The sequence below is a fragment of the Salmo salar genome, chromosome ssa03 (assembly GCF_905237065.1).
Source record: "Salmo salar chromosome ssa03, Ssal_v3.1, whole genome shotgun sequence".
In the NCBI taxonomy this organism is placed as follows: Eukaryota; Metazoa; Chordata; class Actinopteri; order Salmoniformes; family Salmonidae; genus Salmo; species Salmo salar.
This window is the reverse complement of record NC_059444.1, coordinates 20,780,034-20,801,015: the sequence shown is the minus strand read 5'-3', so window position 1 is coordinate 20,801,015 and position 20,982 is coordinate 20,780,034. Positions and strand designations below refer to the sequence as shown.

At 41.7% G+C, this 20,982-nt stretch overlaps 1 protein-coding gene and 1 non-coding gene across 4 annotated transcripts in view; both read left to right on the top strand.

The window, feature by feature from the left end:
* The first annotated feature begins 2,222 nt into the window (after positions 1 to 2,222).
* The window catches only part of LOC106599517 (enhancer of polycomb homolog 1), a 45,423-nt gene continuing 26,663 nt past the window's right edge, over positions 2,223 to 20,982 (top strand). Inside the window, exons 1-2 of one of the 3 annotated variants that reach the window (XM_014190797.2) lie at positions 2,223 to 2,511; positions 4,079 to 4,172. Coding sequence is in view for 2 of the 3 variants with exons in the window: in XM_014190795.2 (XP_014046270.2) it covers positions 6,617 to 6,769 (153 nt within the window). In the remaining variant the exon portion in view is untranslated. Of the gene's footprint in view, positions 2,512 to 4,078; positions 4,173 to 6,306; positions 6,770 to 20,982 lie in introns of those variants that run through there. The other 2 variants (XM_014190796.2, XM_014190795.2) reach the window with 2 other exon arrangements.
* Positions 20,401 to 20,473, top strand: trnaa-cgc (transfer RNA alanine (anticodon CGC)). Its single transcript has one exon. It is a non-coding gene; the product is annotated as a tRNA-Ala (tRNA).

Genomic DNA, 20,982 nt, shown 5'->3' with positions numbered 1-20,982 from the left:
GGATCTGTACACAATTCCTGGAAACTGAAAATGTCCTAGTTCTTCCATGGACTGCATGGCCTGCATACTCACCAGATATTACACCCATTGAGCATGTTTGGGATGTTCTAGATCGACGTGTACGACAGCATGTTCCAGTTCCTGCCAATATCCAGCAACTTCGTACAGCCATTGAAGAGGAGTGGGACAACATTCCACAAGCCACAATCAACAGCCTGATCAACTCTATGTGAAGAAGATGTGTTACGCTATATGAGGCAAATGGTCATCCCAGATACTGGCTGGTTTTCTGATCCATGCCCCTACCTTTTTTTAAGTTACAGTATCTGTGACCAACAAACGCCTATCTGTATTCCCAGTCATGTGAAACCTATAGATTAAAGCCTAGTGAATTTATTTCATTTGACTGAATTTCTTATATGAAATGTAACTCAGTAAAATCTTTGAAATTGTTTCATGTTGCATTTATATTTGTGTTCAGTATAATTTACAGCTATTTTCAAACAGCTCTTACACTAAAAGGGCATTATCATTTTAACAGTATTATTCCAACATAGTTTGGAAATATATACAAAACACAGGAAATCAAGTTTTGGAGTGCACTGGACCTTTAAAATATGCATTTCAGCTCTCTTATCCTTGCCAATTCATCCATTTTCCAACTCAGGATAAATCTCAGGATAGTGTGTCATGATCTGAACAACAGAAATACAGCTGCCACTGTTCTCACATGCCTGCACCTGCAGTCTTGCTGCTGCTGTAATGCCTGATGACTTGAGATAAGAAGTTTGCAGATACTGGCAGTGGTGCAAAGTACTGAGGGAAAATTGCTTTAAAGTACTATTTAAGTCGTTTTGGGGGGGAATCTGTACTTTACTATTTCTATTTTTGACTACTTTTACTTCACTACATTCCTAAAGAAAATAATGTACTTTTTACTCCATACATTTTCCCTGACACTCAATGCTTAGCTGGACAGGAAAATGGTCCAATTGATTCACTTATCAAGAGAACATCCCTGGTCATCCCTACTGAATCTGATCTGGAGGACTCACTAAACACAAATGCTTTGGCTATCCAAAAATGAAAAATTAAAATAATTTGTGCAGTCTGGTTTGCTTAAAATAAGCAATTTGAAATGATTTATACTTTTACTTTTGATACTTAAGTGTATTTTTGCAATTACATGATACTTACAGTTGAAGTCAGAAGTTTACATACACTTAGGTTGGAGTCATTAACACTCGTTTTTCAACCACTCCACAAATGTCTTGTTAACAAACTATAGTTTTGGCAAGTCAGTTAGGACATCTACTTTGTGCATGACACAAGTCAGTTTTCCAACAATTGTTTACAGACAGATTATTTCACTTATAATTCACTGAATCACAATTCCAGTGGGTCAGAAGTTTACATACACTAAATTGACTGTGCCTTTAAACAGCTTGAAAATTCCAGAAAATGATGTCATGGCTTTAGAAGCTTCTGATAGGCTAATTGACATCATTTGAGTCAATTGGAGGTGTACCTATGGATATATTTCAAGGCCTACCTTCAAACTCAGTGCTTCTTTGCTTGACATCATGGGAAAATCAAAAGAAATCAGCCAAGACCTCAGAAAAAAAATGATAGACCTCCACAAGTCTGGTTCATCTTTGGGAGTAATTTCCAAACACCTGAAGGTACCACTTCATTTGTACAAACAACAGTATGCAAGTATAAACACCATGGAACCACGCAGCCGTCATACCGCTTAGGAAGGAGACGCATTCTGTCTCTTAGAGATGAAAGTACTTTGGTGCGAAAAGTGAAAATCGATCCCAGAACAACAGCAAAGGACCTTGTGAAGATGCTGGAGGTCTTCCTGGTTGAATTATTATTTTTTTTTTTTAATAGTTCCATCACATAAAATGTTCATCCCAGGTATATTCACTGATTTATGTGAAGAGGTAAATAGTGTACAGATTGACCTTTCCCTATCTGAGCCTGAATGAAGTCAGGCACCAGCAGGAAGCACTGCAATTGAAAAATAGTGTTTTTCTATGTGTCTGTTAGGTAGTCCATTCCCGTTGTAATCACAGAGGGCTCAGGTTCACTATACTATGTAGCTGCAACAGATGGAACGTTCTTTTGGGATTTGAGCTCATCAACACAGCGCGCTCTACAGGTGATTGGTGCTAGCCGCCGGCCAATCAGGATGCGTCTTTTGTTGCAAAGTTGTTAACCCCCAACAAGACAGTTATCTTCTCCTATTCGTTAGCCAGCTAGTTTCGATAGCAAGCTAATCTTCTTTAAAATTACCCTTATAATTTCCTGATTTCAACAACGGATTAGTTCGGCGGAGGCTTTCCGATACGAAAATCAGTTTTTTTTAAAATATTTTCCTAAGAACTCCATTGAGTTTGTTTGACGATAACGTTTGCAACGTTTCAGTTGTGCCGTCTGGCCATTTGGGGAATCAATCTCATGATCATCAGAAATGTTATCACCCATCCTGGAGCAAATGTAATGGTACGTTTTTCTGATATCTTTGACTTCATCAATTTACTGATCGAAACTGTCTCGTGAAAATCGGGTTGTTTGCAAGATGGCCAGCTAGACTGTTACAGTAATTACAATTCAATCGAATGGCAAGTTGGCTTGCTGATTGACGTGACATCGGTGGTTGGCTAACGTTACAGTCGCGAGACAGCTTCATTTTTAGCTAGCTAGTTAGCAGACGTCATTGTTTTTGTCTAAGTAAAACTGTGTTTTATTGTTTGGCTTGCGATTGTGTTGTAACTTGTCATTGGCTTTCAAAGGTTGTTCTGACGTGCGAAATGCAAAACCGTTTTTTTTTTTTTTTTTATATTGTTTGGAAAAAGGTCAGAGCCAGCTAACGTTACGGTCATTTCCAGGAAGTGTCATAATAAAATCTGATGTATAAACTGTGCAATAATGTTGTAAATTGGTTAATACGTTTTATAATCACTAACGTTCATTTGAATGTCACGTTATAGCTAACTAGTTTACTTTAATGCCATCAAGGAAGGCATTTGATAGCTAAACACTGCCAGCCAACTACCAGTGATCTAAAAAGGAATTGCACACATTCAGATTTAAGGTGTGTTTGTAAATTCAATCTGCAGTGCCAGAATGCGCTCTAGGCGTCCGTAAATTCAGATTGTCCGTTCGTAAATGAAGAGCGTTCAGAGTGCACACACTGGAAGGTCAGACTGAGGAGTAGGGTTGATCCGAGAGTTCTGACCTCACAACAGCAGTCAAACAACCAAGCTAGTTGGCTAGTTACTTCCAGACACAAATGAGAACATCTCGCCCTAGCAGTGCTGGTTAGGCTGTTTTTATCAGTGGCGGTTGCTGAGGGGAGGACAGCTCATAATCATGGCTGGAATGGAGTCAATGGAGTGGGATCAACCACATGGAAACCATGTCATTGTGTTTGATACAATTCCATTGACCTTATTCCAGCCATTAGGAGCTGTCCTCCCCTCAGCAGCCTCCTGGTTTTTGTTATCCAGAGCGCTGGTGACTAATTGTGCTGCTGACAACAATTTAAATCTGCGTTTTTGCCGAATTTTATTGACACCTGCCGTATTTAGGTGTTGAGCATTCGTAAATTCCTTAGTTATTCTGAGCTCTGGCACACTTGTCTGAAATCGGAGTAGATAGCCAGAGTGAATTTATGAACGCACCCTTAGTAGTTGAAATTCGACTGAAGGAATCCGTGATCACTAATGCCAAGTTGTTTGGAATGATGGTAATTAACATAATACATCTGTGGAGTGGCTTGATCAAACTACTCCTAGCCCTGGCCACTGCATGTCAGAGACTAAACACTATACTTGTCCTGGGCCTGTATTAAAGCATGTAGGAGGAGCGGGGATGATTTTAGGATCAGTTTAGCCTTTCAGATCATGATGACATGATCAGCACTCCTACTCTGAGGCACATTTTGATTTAAGTTGCTCTTTGCAATTGGAATTGCTGTCCCAGTCCCGTCCTACCAACATGATGACCCCTATAATTACCAACACTCAAAGAAATTATGACTGGTATGTTTTTTTAAATTCCCATTCAGATCCCAAATGACGCTGTCTTTTGTAATGGATTACCCTGGGTGGAATCTACAACTCTTGGAACCTGGCTAGACCCGATGTCTGCCATTACTATAGGTAAGCCCAGATAATGTTTTTATAATATGGGCTTTAGCACCAGATGCCTCTGCTTGCCATTCAGCATTAAGGAGTTATAAGGTTAAGGCCCTGTGACAGACTAGCATACTTTGCAGCGGTAGGCTGTGATCATGACTCTCAGTTCCATCAAATTACACGAGTCATTTGGACGAAGGCATCTTCTGTACAAGGGAGTTTTATTAAGAGCCGCGACGCTCGGTCTGAACATTAACACGCATGTGGTACAATTTTGGAAGCATAAGGACCTTATCTTTCACATCAGAGAAATAATTTCACAAAACAAAAGGTTAAATTTATACTCACTGTTTAATAATATATATTTTTTTTAATCTGCCCCTTCGCTATTGTCTCGTTGCTGCAGCTCCCCAATGGGCTCTGGAGGCGAAGGTCGAGTCATGCGTCCCCTGAAACATGACCCGCCAAACCAGGCTTAACAACACTGGCATCCGGCCCGCCACAAGTAGTCGCTAGAGCGCGATGAGCCAAGTAAAGCCCCCCCCCAACCAAACCCTCCCCTAATCCAGACGACACTGAGCCAATTGTGTTCCACCCGATCGGACTCCCGATCACGGCTGGTCGTGATACAGCCCGGGATCGAACCCGTGTCTGTAGTGACACCTCTAGCACTGTGATGCAGTGCCTTAGACCGCTGCGCCACTCCGGAGGCCCCGATATACACCTTTTTTATAGGGTTAGGGTTCCCACACAGCCATATTTCCATGTTAGAGCACTTGTTTACGGAAACAGATGGAAGACAGTGGACTAGGGCTAATTAGCTGTCTGTCTCCGAAGACCAGTGTGTAAACGGAAGACGGATGCCATAAACGTTTTGTCACTGAAAAATACTGTCGGCTGCAACTGAGTTAAAACAGTGTACAGTAAGTATATATTTTGCATTTGTGAAGTTATTTTGATATATGAAAGAGGGATTTATGTTTCTAGAATGATACCGTTATTAAGAATTGATTCACGTTACATGGGAGTATTGGAGATTGGTCCATAGGGCAGGAGCCTCTCTGGCTTGGAAAAGGCTTACTTATTCAAGGTACCAGAACCCTTTGTTTTGAGGTTCTTAATTTTTCCAAATATTAAAATTACTGTGGGACACAGAGGACCCACACAGTTCTGTTGGAGAGGGCCACTGTTCTAGGCTTGATCACACGAGGGTGACATTTTTGAACTTGGAAAATATTTTTGGAAGCTTTTCAGTTTTTACCTTACTGGTAATTTAGTCACAATTTAGTGACTGATTAGTTTATTTTACATTTATAATATAGTTATTTAAAAAAAAATGTTTGTTCATGCTTCATCTCAAGGGTTTTATTTTATTATAACTTTTATATAGGAACTAGGTGTGTTATCACTGCATCAGCAAGATACAGGAAACCCCCTCTAAATGTACAAATCACATGTAAAACAGAAGCAGGAGAAAAATGTGCATGATAATACACTTACCTCATTTGCACACACTGTAATTAGATTTCTTTCTATTGTGTTATTGACTGCATGTTTGTTTATCCCATGTGTAACTTTGTTGTTTTTGTCGCACTGCTTTGCTTTATCTTGGCCAGGTCGCAGTTGTAAATGAGAACTTGTTCTCAACTGGCCTACCTGGTTAAATAAAGGTGAAATACAAAAAAGGTAGCCTAGTGGTTAGAGTGTTGGACTTGTAACCGAAGGAAAGGTTGCAAGATCGAATCTCCAAGCTGACAAGGTAAAAATCTGTCATTCTGCCCCTGAACAAGGCAGTTAACCCACTGTTCCTTGGCTGTCATTGAAAATAAGATTTTGTTATTAACTGACTTGCCTAGTTAAATAAAGGTAAAAAATATATATAATGTTACTGTGACAATTCAGAATTATTTAGTCACTGATGATTAATTGGGCAATGTAGGCTATTTAGTTTGCAATCAATTAGGGACATGCAGCGAAATATTCTGTAGTGTCAATGCTCCTTTGTTATTGCAATCCCAAATGTAACCTGAATCATATAGTTAACTAGTTCTCTAAATTGTTTTATTTACTTGTTTACTTTTGGGGCACTGGAAGGGTGGTGGGGGCGCTTCGCCCCACCCCCACCGTCGCGCACGCGCTCGGAACCGTGTGGGAATGGCTGTTCGATGATCGGTGGGTTGGGCTGCTCTGTGCGAACGGAGCGTTATAAAGAGTTTTTAATGTCCGCCATGTTGGCCATGGCGTACTCAACCACCGATAGACAGCGAAGCCTCTGAAAAAATAGACCGAAAGAGAGCGACCAAGATCCGGGCCTTCCCGGCTCCGTTCGACGCCCTAAAATATAGCTTTCAACCAGTCGAACCGTAGATTTCTGAAAAACAACAGAGTCATCCATGAAAGCGCAACTCGAGACCGTTGTGAATTTTAGGAGATCTGATAGATTTATGTTGCATTTCGAATTATAAAAAATGAGTAAATTGTCGTTTCGTGCACGGGCGCTGGACGCGTCCAAGCCACTACCCGTCTTCCGATGTGAGGATTTACCAGACCTGCACGAATATGCATCTATTAACCGGGCAGTGCCGCAGATGCCGACGGGGATGGAAAAAGAAGAGGAATCGGTATGTTTTATAGCTCGAAAATCTGAGGAAAAACACGTTAACTTATTTTTATATTTTGAGAGGTGTTACTCTTTTTTTTCTCCGCAAGTTTGCACAAAATGGCCGCCAATTGTATTTTCAAAAAGACGACGAAAATGTGGTGTAGATACCATGCTAATAATACATTAATACATTTTACAGATCACTACGGGGTATTATTTCTATATATTATACTATATTCTGGTTTTAGCTGGTTGTTTTCGCTTGAGATGATTTTCAAAGTACAAAGGAATCACGTGACTCCCGTCAATCCGACATTTTGTTGTCAGTTTTTGGGATGGGCCTTGTGTTGGCGTAATGGCAAAGGACCGGTGCAAGGGGGAGCTAAATATCGGAAATTATATGCCCTCCAACTGTGCCTGTGGGATGATGGCGATACTGGGGGAAAAATGAAAACATTGTGTGCCTTGCATGGATAGTCTGTCTTTTCAGTTTAACCATAAGTGTGCGCTCCAAATAGCCTACGCTGTTGAATTATTATAAATTAGCGCGCCAACGAATGCATGAGAGCAATCACTCATGGCTGCACTGTTTTGCTTTACTTTCAAAAAGCATATGGTTGGCTATATACAATTTGTATTTTGCTGGGCACCTCTAGGTTCATATTTGGCTTCACGCTCAAGGATTCAAGTCCCAGCAAGTGTTGGCTAGGCACGTGGCCTTGTTATGATGTGGACGTTTGTACCTTGTCAATATGACATGTACCCTCTGTTCTCGCTGTCATGTCTCTTGGGCCGGTCTGTGTTTACATTTCAGTGCACTAACTTGTATAGCCAGCTTTGTAGTTGATTAGTTAAAAAAACAAATGGTATCCTTATTTTATACATGCCATGCGTCAGTTGAAACCTGTTTCTAGTGATTGCCTACCTAAGCTGTTTGATGCTCTAAGGTAAGATGCTCCCACTCCCTGCAGACCAGTTGTCTAAAATACCCTTTTTATTTCACCCTTTGTGTACTTTACTGTATTTATACTTGGGATATTGCATTTCAACAAGTTTTTATGCTGGAGGACTACTTTAATTGCACATTTCGACTTGAATGTGTTGATTTATTTATGGCATGGCCAGGACATGTCTTATTGACATTCCTCTGTGACACAATGTATCTTAATGCTCTGAGGCTCACAGCAGGAGTCCCAGCAGTGGGCCTCTTCACAAAGAAGTCTCCACTCCATTCTTATGTACTGTGTTGCATAATAGAGGCACATAACAATAGGAGTGGTCTGTTTACTTATGCAGTATACTGAGCACCCTGTCAAAAGGGAGCTGTCAGGCAACAGACAGCTTCTCACTGACTGGCATGGGAAATGAGATAAGCATGGTATCCACCTTATGTCACAAAGTTGTTTTTAATGGATGTTTTGGGTGGGGGAATAGATGTTCTAGCTTGCGCTATGCGTGTGCCTTATTCCAATTGATTGCTCATTAGACTTATTTTTCAACCTGGCTGCTCAACTTTTTATAACTGTTAACTGTGTCAGTTCACACAGCAAGTGTTTGTTGGGTGAACTCACTGTCACCAGGTCAATGTCTGAGACATGACGCAGAGGGAATTGGAGGGATGTGTTTTGTCTGAGTGCCAGTTTTCCTTGAACACAGATGTTGGCAGTCGACCAGTTTCTCACTGCTGTGACCGCATTCACCTGGAATGTGTTGCGTGATGGGCTAGCCTACCTGACCCAAATCTCTGCTGTGGTGCAGCTGAAATCAGGTGTAAAATGGTTTCACCACAAATGCGTGACTACCTATGAACTGTTATCCATTGAGAGTCGGATGGTTTTTGCCTCTCAAATAGCACCTTACTCCCTATGTAGTGCACTTTTGACCAAGGCCCATAGGGCTCTGGTCAGAAGTACTGCACTATATAGGGAAATGGCTGTGCTTTGGGATTCAGCCACATACCATCTCCCCCTCATAGAGGTGTTGAGCCTTGGTGAGATTAGCACAGGTGCTGTATTTATCAAGCGTCGCAGAGTAGAAAGGCTGATTTGGGATTAGTTTTTCCTTTTAGATCACAATGAATAAGATTACATGGACTGAAAGGGACCTGCTCCTAGATCAGCACTCCTACCCTGAGACGTGCATTATATATGTCCCCAGATGGTTTCAGGAAACAATTTATAGAAGTAGCTGTGTAGACCACTTAGTCTCACAGTAGTGGAGTTGCATAACCAGTTCTTCTCTCCAGACATGCTCTGTGTGTATCCCAAATGGCACCCTATACAGTGCACTACTTTTCACCAGGACCCATAGGGCTCTGGTGAAGAGTAATACACGGTGTGTTTTTTTTGGCACTCATCCAGAGTCTAACAGTAGTAAAGTTATGAATTCTACTCTCTAGACGTTCTCTGATTCTCCGTGGCCCCGTCATTCAGTCCCTGCTCCCTGTGGCAGACCATCATGTTATGTGACATTTACAGCGGCTGGGACAGTAGCTGCCTGGTCGGCAGGGAGGACAAGAGGAGCAGCCGTGGGTCCTCAGAGCAGACCTGACAGCGAACAATACACATTTTAAGGGTTAGCCTATTTCTAGACTGTTGTGGTCTGGAGGAGGAAGAGACGGATGGTTGTCAGTTTATCCTCTGCTAGCCCATTGCCACGCTAGGGAAGTAGCCTATAAAAAGGGAGTGTTTTGATTAAATGTATTCTCTGGTACTTTTTTTAGCCAGTAGATTTTAAAGTAGTGCTCACAATCCAAAAGTGGTCCCTGAAAATGGCATGCTAGGTGGAAATGGGGATATCTAGCCAGTTACACAACTAAATGCATTCGACCAAAATGTGTCTTCTGCATCTAATGCAACCCCTCTGAGTCAGAGCTGTGGGGGTTGCCTAAATTGACATCCACGTCATCAGCTCCCAGGGAGCAGTTGTTGTTGGGGGTTAACTGCCTTGCTCAAGGGCAAAACGGCAGATTTTTGGGTTACTGGCCCAACACGCTTAACCACTAAGTGACCTACTACGTCACATATGTGCACCACATTGCTCTGCTGTGGTGGGTCCATCTTGCTAGCTGTCACTCATATGGCCAGGGGCTGAAGCTCATTGGTTGAACTCCAATTGTTAGGAGACTGGCACACATGGGGGAACATGGTGCAGCACAGCTTCCAGAAAAATGGTTGCTTTCAAACTAGGGATTTTGTGGTGGAGGTAAAACAGTAATTCTGATCAAAGATTATGTATATATGAACTACACATTGACAAATCCAGGCCAAAACAGAAGGTAAAAAAAATGCTTAGTCACCGAAGTTTCGGACATGACACTTGCTGCCAAACGCAAGGACCTTTTTTTTTTTTCCCCAAGGCTGCAGTTCTAGGCTGATTATAAAACATCTTATAGAGGAGAATAATCAGCTTGTGAATGCAGTGTTTTAGCTTGCTCATGCTATGCTCACTGGGGAAAAAACCTCCTGCAAGGTTATGCAAGTACACAAATATAGAAGGGACAAAGTGAAGGGCTGTGTCTGAAATGGCATCCTATTCCCTATATAGTGCACTACTTTTGACTAGAGCTCTGGTCAAGGCTTTGAATGAATGCAATGGGAACTGAAAATTCTGAAGTGTCTAGAAGCTGCATAGCCTATATCGGAGCTGGCCTTTGGAGCAGATTCCAGAGTGCTGAAAATGAAAAATGTAATTGGTTGTCAACAGTAATTTTCTCAGCAAGCCTTGAAGAGTAGGCTAACAGTCTTGATTCCTATGCAAACCACATCTATTGTAATGTTTAACAAACTTGCAGGGATGTGCACTATTCTCAGCCCTTGGGAAGAGTAAGGTTGCATCACGATTCTCCACACTTTTCCCAAAGTGTGCACTCCCAGTCATGGATTTAATGTAGTACCAAATGGCTGGAGGAGATACCATGACGGAGTGTGTGCAAGTGCAGTCTTTGGTGGAAGGGTGGAGAATTGGGACGTAGCCAAAGATTTCTGTAGTGTAGTGGGGACTTAAGGCATCGATTTAGCGCCTCTCGGTGTGTGCTGTAGCCAAGGCAAACCTGCAGGTGACTCTGTCCATGTAGGATTACTAATATTCTGGGTTGGGCAGCAGAGATGGTGTTTGTTGCTTTGTATGGGAAGGGTTCTGTTTCTCTTCACCTACGCTAGCTACTGCCAACCCTTTGCAACAAGAGAAGTAGGTTTGGGTGGAATCTAGATTTTCATATCGTCCTTCTCTCATGTAGGGATTTATGGTATTACCGGCATAGCACACAAGGGTCACAAAAATGCAGGAGTAGACAGCCAAATCATGCTCAAAGTTATAAGCATAGCTAGTAGCTACCAAATGTTATTTTCGGTGAGTGGACATTTACAAGGGACATTGTGCAAAGAAACAAAGTTGTGACGCATGCATTTCTGAAGGAAGAGCAGCATGTGTACACGGAGCAGATGGGAGAACAGAGAAGGAAAAAACTCTAGGAAGCACAGGGGGAAAAATGGCAACTGTACAGAACTCATCCAGAGCTCTTTGACTTCTGGCAGAAAGTCATTAAGATATCTGATGGCATTCATTTAGTAGTGAATTGCATACAGGTGTGACTTCATCACCTCATGTGTGCCGCACAACAGACACTCGCTGATAGATATAGAGCACTACAGACTCACCAGCTCGCTTTCTCCTGTCGTGCTAATTACAAACACATGACTGGCTCAACTGTTCTGGGGAACCACAGTAAGCTTCATAATGTGACGGGTGAAGTGAATGCTAACGTATTGCACAAGATGACTGCAGGTATTTAACTTAAGTAGCTACAAATTTTCAAAGCTATTGAAAAACCGTCCCGTGGCTTTTTCCAAATACGGTATACACACACGGTATACTGCCCAAGCCTAGAGAGAAGCTCACTTTATTTGGCAAATACAACTAGGGCTGTGATTGTCATGGAATGTTGAAGGTTATTGGTAATATTGTGATTTGGTTAAAGAGGAAATACTGTGGTGATTGGTCAAATTTGCAAACGCTCGTAATAGTGGTGGTGAGGAGTAGGAGCTCTGCCGTACCCTTTGTGTCCAGAAGTAATTTAGCCATTCATTGTAGTCATGCTCTGTAGAGTTGCTGTTTTCTTATGTCAATTAACCCGTGACATTCCTGGAGTACTTATTATATTATTAATGAAGTCTGATTTTAATCAACAAATACAACATTAAGTTTTAAAAAGTTAAGGGTACAAGACTGTATATATATTGGCAAAATCACTACATATCCCATCAGGCCAAGTGGGGAGAGGCTGCCTGTTGTCACAGTTCCAAGTCAAAAACATCCAGCTAACATCCATGATATCCTTTGCCGCCGTAGTCTTACGACATATCTCAAACCAGTCGTTACTATTCAACAAAATAATAAAACAAATAATTTTCTTTCCAGTGAATTTCTGAGTTACATGATTGTAGAACTAGCAAAGGAGTTTTGAAGTTGAGGGTGTAGTATTTATGGAGTTTGGCAACTAGAGCTAGTGTAGTTTAGCCAGGAAAAACAAGCATGGGCCTAGTGTGCATATGCTAATTCAGGAAACTGTTTGTAATTTTTATGCCCTGCTATCAGGAGCTGGCAGCAAAGTTTGATTAAACAATTCAGACTGAAACAAATCAGATGACTTATATTTGAATGCGACTTGATATACAATCCCGAAATCAGCTACAACTGTCAGTAAAACAAAGCTTAAAATGATGTTTGAGTGAACCCTGAATACAGAAAATGAATGAAGTCTCTTCTGGACACAGTGAACACCACCTCACCACTCTACACTGAGTATACCAAACATTAGGAACACCTTCTTAATATTGAGTTGCACCCTGCCCCTTTTCCCCTCGGAACAGCTTAAATTCGTCAGGGCATGAATTCTACTAGCTGTCGAAAGCGTTCCACAGCGATGCTGGCCCATGTTGACTCCAATGCTTCCCACAGTTGTCATGTTAGCTGGATGTCCTTTGGGTGGTGGACCATTCTTGATACACACAGGAAACTGTTGAGTGTGAACCCAGCAGCATTGCAGTTCTTGACACAAACCGGTGCGCCTGTCACCTACTTCCATACACCGTTCAAAGGCACTTCAATCTTTCGTCTTGCCCATTCACCCTCTGGTCATGTCTACACTTGACACTTACGTGCGACTTTCACTATCAGAATATTGCATTGAAAGATGGGTCTAGATGCACAAAAGCCGCTTTGTGGTCTGATTGTGTTCAGATCTGGCTGACCACTTCAAAAGGTGGTCAGGGACGCATTGCGTCCAGACTGAGGAGAAACCGCACACAATCAGCTACCGAAGGCATATACAGTGGGCGACGTCATCAGCACTCCTCCCACAAGTCTACAGAAATTATGCTAACCCATTTGCAAGTGTTGCTTGCTAACTACAGAGGTTAGCTACAGTAGTTAGCTACTGCCATCAGTTATCATCCACTGTTTTGTAAAATGCATTTGAATATGGACACAGTAGACACATTTAAATGTAGGTGTAGATGCATGACACGTTTTGAAATTCCATGATCAGAACTCTATGATCAGAATGCTAAAGCTGCATGAACTCAAGTCTAGACACGGCCTCTGAATGGCATACACACAATCCATGTCTCTATTGTCTCGTGGCTTAACTGTTCTCCTCCCCTTCAACTACACTGATTTTTGAAGTGGATTTAATAAGGGATCATTGCTTTCACCTGGTCAGTCTCATGGAAAGAGCTGGTGTTCTTAATATTTTGTGTACTTAGTGTATATGCAGGGAATTGTTGATGAATCCTGGAGGGGACTAACTATGGCTTCATCCCAAATGGCACACTATTCCTTAGAGTGCACTACTTTTGACCAGAGGCTTGGGCAAGTACGGAATGGTGTGCCATTTGGTACACACACACTAGGCCCCTCAACTCTTGACCTTAAAACCAGTCCCACCTTTTATTTTTCATTGTTCCCATCTAATCAGGGACTGATGTAGACCTTGGACAACAGGTAGGTGCCATTTAATTATCAGGTAGGACACAACCAGCAGGCTCCTGACCTCGTAGGGTAACAGTTGAATACCCCTGCACTAGGCTATAAATAGGCTGGTATTGTAATCCAGTCAGTGGTTAGGCCTTTTTCCCATGGTTATTATGAATGCCGTTATTTTCAAATTGGCACCAACTAACTCGGTCATAGAATACTGGCGCAATTAAAATACTGGCACAATTAAATATTTTGTGGTTGTTGCAGACAGCAATTTCTTTTTTGTCTGATTTTTGTTTCCATAATGTCCTTTCAAAGCGGTGACTGAGTTCCCTAAATGAATCATTGTACCTGTGTAGATGAGGGAGATTTGACTGTTGCTGACAGGGAAACACTTTTCTGGACTCTAGTTGGAAGTGAATGGCATGTGTCCCAGATGGTACCCTGTTCATTATATAGTGTATTCCATATGTAGTGCAGTACTAGTGCACTAAATAGGGAATTGGGTGCCATTTGGGATGCAGACAGTGAGACCGCAGAGCAAACTGAAGCTTGCCTAGGGACCCCAGAGCTGTGGCGAGCGGCACAGTGAAACCATAATCGCACACTCCGGAGAGATAATGTTCAAATCTGGCACCACGCTGTGCTTCTGCTGTCTTGACAGTCTGCCAATGACACAATGCCCAGGTCTGAGAGCCAGCGGCCTGTTAGTTTTACTACTGTCAGACGAGTGCCCTCCCGGCACTTTTCCTCAGGATGACAGAAACCATATTTAGATTATGGTAATTCATCTTAAAAGAACATGCAACTCGAATGCAGCAGCGGTTCAAGTTTTATTGGTCGTATACACGGGGTACGCATGTTATACATTGTCCAACAAAATGCTTACTTGCAGGTTCCTTCTCGACAATGCAACCACAATTAATAAATGATAAGAATACATACATAAAGTAAAGAATAGAAAACATTTTTGGCATAAGTATAACACAGGAAGGCACAATTTATAGTCCAATTTTACACGTGTATTGGGGGTGGGGTTTAATGTATAAACTGAGCGGTATAATAAGTAGGCTTGGGCGGTTTACCGGGGTATTTAGAAAAAGCCGCAATGCTTTTTCAATACTGTTGAAACTATTTCTGAAGTTGTTTTAATACATTTGAATATTAGTAACTACTTTAAGTACCTGCAGTCAACTTGTGCAATAAATTAGGAAATAAAGAAAATTGCTTTCTTCATTTCAGCTAGCACATTATGAATTTTACGGTAGTCCACAGTCACGTGGTGTTTGTTTACAAGCACACAACGACGAGAGACCGGGGCCTTGAGTCATTCACTGTTGTGCATCATGCGCCAGGTGATCTAATTATAGTATGGAATTCACAACTAAATGTTTGCCAGCTAGATATCTTAACTATTAACTCTCTAAAATGTAGTAAATGCTCAGCAGTTGTGCATTTGGTAGGCTAATTTAGTAGCTAAGTGGTAAGCTTCTTCCAAAATCAAGCATTCGCTTGGTAACAGCACATAATCCTCTCCTGGATCAAGAGCCTTGCTGGTAAATGTTTGTTTTGTGTGTACAGCAAACTGTGAGTATAATTTTTTAGTTACTTGTATAGTTTAGGCCAGAAACTGTACAAAATGTTCCCAATGCACTAGTTAAAGAAAAGGAGAACCGCACACTAGAAGCTCAGATGCAATAATTGAGCTCCTAGAGTGTGCAGCTCTCCTTTTCTTTTTCAAGTGTTATACTCCGCTAGCCAGCGCCTTGCCTAAATGGGTGTTTATTTCGCCTCCAGCCCAATGCACTAGTTAACATTTAATTAGCATTCTCTATGGGATTTGTGAGCATTGCTATCCTTCAGATTAGAGCATCAGTGGGGTTTGAAAACAGCGGCCCTTGTTTTCAGTGCCGGTATTACCGCATATCCCGGTATGGCACAAGGTCGGTATGACAAGGTTGGTATGACAATCTGGATACTGCCCAAGCCGATATTTTCCTTGCCAAAAAACCCTATACCTATTTTATTTTTATTTTATTACATTTTTTGCAGCCTTTTAAGCATTCTAGTACAGTTAAATAGTTGACACACACACTGACTAAAAAGTTATTTTGTTGGCATTTTACGTATGTCCCCATTACCAGTAAAACATAATCAAAACCTATTTCTTTACTTACTTGCTGTGCTGTTTCGTTGTTCCTTTGTTCAGTCTCAACCAGGATTTTGTCAAGCAGTGAAGTTTCAGCTGTTTGTGGCCTCTTCCTTGGTGCGCACTGTCACTGTGTCCGTTTCCATCTTGTCCAGCTGTAACATTTTCTGGTAAACCCTGTTTCTTGTCTGCATCGAAGTAGCGGTCCTTGTACCTAGCATCGAGCATGGTGGTGACACAGTAAAGAGGCTCAGTGTGCCATCGAATCGCTTGTTCACAGCTTCTTGTAGGGTGCTTTTGCAAGTTTTACCTCCGCGGTATGCGTCGGCAGTTTTGTTGAGCAGGCGTTTCAATGCCATGACAGAGGGTATCACGTCTGCTGCAGACACAGTTGAGCTTATTTCTCGAGTCAGTTGTTCAAATGGAGCTAGGAGTGTGTTCATGTTCTCAAATGCCATTGAAATGACAGCAGCGGTATGAGAACCAGCACTTTCTTGAGCATGCAATACAGCTTTCCTCAGTACGAGATCCTAGTCGACCCACTGTGCTGTCAGACTCAGCATGCTCATGGGGCTGACATTGCTGGTCCAAATGTCAGTCGTGAAGCTAATAGCAGTACCAAGTAGCTCATAGATGTGTATTTCAACAATACTGTCTAAACGCCGGTATGGCAACATCTGGAAAAATAGCGCCTACTTGGTAGTGTGTACCGGTGCTCGACCAGTCAGCGAAAGCCAACATCATTCACGACAGAGAACGGTTGATTGTCAAGGGCAATGAATTATCTTGGCGTTAATGGATTTCGCCTTTGCGTTGTCTCGCTGAAATGTTCTTACTCTTTCAAATGACTGCTCGATCCACACAGCAGACATTGGGCTGTGTTGTACGTGTAGCGCTATATATTTTGTGGCGTTATGTCATCTACCTCCGTTATATAGGTATGCACAGTAGCTTTATCGGTTTTGCACATCGCCATTAAACTAGACAGTCGGGCCTATGCCGACTTTGGCATTTTTAGCTGGTATCGGCCGATTTCCGATATGCTTACCGATATATCGTGCATCCCTAGTTTCTCCCACTCCGATACCGTCTGACCGACATAAGGGGGAGAACAACTCATGGCTGGGGTGTGGGGTCCTTGATGCTGTGTGCCTTCCTCAGACATTTTTGAGTAGATGTCCTGTATGGGTGGGAGCATGGTCCCAGTGATGTCCCAACGATATTCGTCCTTGCTGAATTTATGATGCACACTTTGAAGATGTTAAAATAACTGTCCATTTACTTTTCCTCAGCCAACAAGACAAGTAACTAACAGCTAAATCACTAGCTTATTTCAATCTACTATTCCCCCATAATAGAAAAGTTGACCTGTCTGGGACCGTTGTGGGACGATGGTGCCCAAGTTCATACGACCAGTATATCAAAAGCAGCCTGATGCAGCAGACCAAAACGGTTGGCTTAAAATGTTCATATACTATTATTTCTTCACATTACTAGCATAGCAATGCACACCTGGCAGTAGCCTGCGCGCGGATCTTTGTTCCATGATGCAATTAGCGGGAAACCAGTTTCCAAAAGCGCACCCCACATGTGAGTGGATTCATGTGACAGAGATGAAAATATCAATGAGAAATGTGGAGGGGACGATCTGAAGATTCAACAATTAGGATGGGTTGCTAATAACTAGGATTGTGCCATTGACTTCTGAACAACGAGTTGATCATGAGAAATAAGCTACTGGTTTCAATGGCATAATATAATTGGTTCCACGTTTCTATTGTCGGGTTTTTGCTAGGCCACTTTAAAGCAAGATAAGACATGCCTCATATGAAGTAAAATGTTCTCATTTCAAGGTTAAATATGTTTTCAAAATGCATACTACCTCCAGTTGCCTATGCACTTGAGTGGTGAGGTAGTTGAGAAATAAAAAAATGGTAGCCATTTTTAATTGTGGCCTTAAACTGTTTAACACATGCGATTGCATAAGAATTGTTGCGCAATGATGATGCTTATAAAACTGCTTGGAGTAACAGCGTTACCTATGTTACTACCATGACAAAGACCAAAGTCAGTGGGAGTACCATTTGAGGACAGTGGTGTGTCTATCACAGGTGAAGGATCTTTTAAACAGAGTTCTACAATAAGCCATTTTCTTGTTGTAACAACTGCAAGTGTTTTGTCCAAATACTGGTGGTCAGCTAATAAAATTGACAACCTGACCAGATTTCCAGGACCTGAACAGTTTGCAGTTCTCTCAGGGTCAGCTCGATGAGTTTAAACAGCAGAACGGCAAGTTGACAGCAATCTGTGAGTCATTGAGAGAGGACGTCAGTTGTGTGTGTGTGTGTGTGTGAATCCATGATAATAATGAGGGAGAAAACAGATTATCTCGAGGGACAATCAAGGCGGAACAACATGACTGTGGAATAAGTTGCAGGTTCTCCATGAGACCTGGAAGGAGTCTGGGGACAAAGTGAGGGAAACGATCTAGAATAAACTGAAGATGGACCACAAAGATTGATGAAAACCCACCACTGGCCCAGGTGACAGGACCAGGCCAATAGTGATCAAGTTCCTGAGGTTCAAGGACAAGGTAGCTGTTCTGGAAAGAGCCAAGAACTTGAAAGGAATGTATATCTTCCTCAACGAGGACTATCCAGAAGCTTTGCGCTGAAAGAGGAAAGAACTTATCTCAGCCATGAAATCTGCCAGAGCGCGTGAGGACATTGCTTACATCCGTAATGAGTCTCATTGTCCACCCTTCCTCCAAAAAGCCTGGAACAGAGAGCCTATGGGTTCGTACTGTCAACCCCACAGCGCACACACACCAACTGATTAATGGACTGCTGAATGTATATTTTGTTCTCTTTGTTTGCTCTTTTCCATAGCTCTCTGATAAGCTACTCAGGAAAAGGCTGAAAATAGCCCATATTAATATGTAGCCTTCCAAATAATGTTCATGAAATCAATAACTTGCTAACATCAGAACATTCATATTAGCTGTTTCTGAGACTCACTTAGATTGTTAATTTGATACAGCAGTAGCAATACAAGGTTGTAATATCTATAGAAGAGACAGGAATGCTTGGTGTTACAGAGCCATATCCCTGTAATGCTTAGGGGTTGAAGGTTCACTTCTAAATAATGTTTGATACTGTATGTGATGTAAACAGAGGTCTACTTTCTTGGGGCCTTGAATATTGACTGGTTTTCATTAAGTGGTCCGCTCAAGAGGAAGCTTCTCACTGTAGTCGGTGGCCGTAATCTACCAGGGTGTTTACAAACACTACAGGAACAAGATCATCCACGTGTATTGATCACATTTTTACTAATACTGTAGAACTTTGTTCTAAAGCTGTATCTCTACCCATTGGCTGCTGATATAGTGGCTATATCCATGAAAGCCAAAGTTCCCGAAACCTGGGCCCAAAAGAGTTTGCTGTGACTCTTATGTGGATAATGGTAAAAATAGTTGTTGGTCTGTGATTTAATAAGGAGCGGTCCGACACTGCACTTGATGAAATTGCTTCAAATGATTGATAAACACGCATGCACCTGTTAAGAAACTGACTATTAGAACCATTAAGGCTCCATGGATTGAGGAATTGAAAAACTATATGGTTGAGAGGCTAATAAATCAGGCTGCACATCGGCCTTACTGCAAATTGAGAAATTATGTAACTAAACTCAACACAAATAATAAACTTATGAAGTCAAGATCAATTATCAACTTTTGAGTACTTGAAATGACATTACGAAAACATTCAATGACGATGGTGACTCATCACTGCGTGAATAATAGGTAGGCTAGAAGAGTTTTTTTTAATGTCATGTGAACAAGTACAATGAAATGCCTTCTTGCCAGCTCTAATCCCCCAAAATGTAGTACTAGTAATAACATAAGTTAGAACAAAAACACAAGAAATAAGAATGTGAAAGTAAGAAGCTACACTGAACAAAAATATAAACGTAACATGTGAAGTAAAATGTTGTGGACAAATTTAAGTCCCTGTTAGTGAGTGTTTCTCCTTTGCCAAGATAACCCATCCACCTGACAGCTGTGCCACATCAAGAATCTGATTAAACAGCATGATCATTACACAGGGGCTTCTTGTGCTGGGGACAATAAAAGGCCACTGTAAAATGTGCTGTTTTGTTACAACACTATGCCCACAGATGTCTCAGGTTTTGAGGGAGCGCGCAATTGGCATGCTATTTCCAATTGTTAAACAGCCATCACTAACATAGAGAGGCTGCTGCCGACATAGACTCAAATCTCTGGCCACTTAAATTAATGGACTTAATATAGGTATCACTAGTCACTTTAAATAACTTCACTTAATAATGTTTACATATCCTACATTACTCATCTCATATGTATATACTGTATTCTACACCATCTACTGCATCTTGCCTGTGTTGCATGGCCATCGCTCATCCATATATTTATATGTACATATTCTTATTCATCCCTTTTACATTTGTGTGCATAAGGTAGTTGTGAATTTGTTAGATATTACTGCGCCCTGTGGCTCAGTTGGTAGAGCATGGTGTTCGCAATGCCAGGGTTGTGGGTTCGATTCCCACGGGGGACCAGTACGGGGGAAAAAATGTATGAAATGTATGCATTCACTACTGTAAGTCGCTCTGGATAAGAGCGTCTGCTAAAATGACTAAAATGTAAATGTGAACTAGAAGCACAAGCATTTCGCTACACTCACATTAACATATACTAACCATGTGTATGTGACCAATAAAATGTTATTTGATGTCCCAGTACTTCCATGGCCTGCATACCTACCAGACATGTCACCCATTGAGCATGTTTGGGATGTTCTTGATCGACGTGTACGATAGTGTTCCATTACCCGTCAATATCAGCAACATCGCACAGCCATTGAAAAGTGAGACAACGTTCCACAGGCCACAATCAACAGCCTGATCAACTCTATGCGAAGGAGATGTGCCGTGCTGCATGAGGCAAATGGTGGTCACACCAAATACTGACATGGTTTTTGATCCAGACCTACATTTGTTTTTTAAAGGCGTAATTATTTTTTTTCAATTGATGGATTTCCTTATGAACTGTAACTCAGTAAAATCTT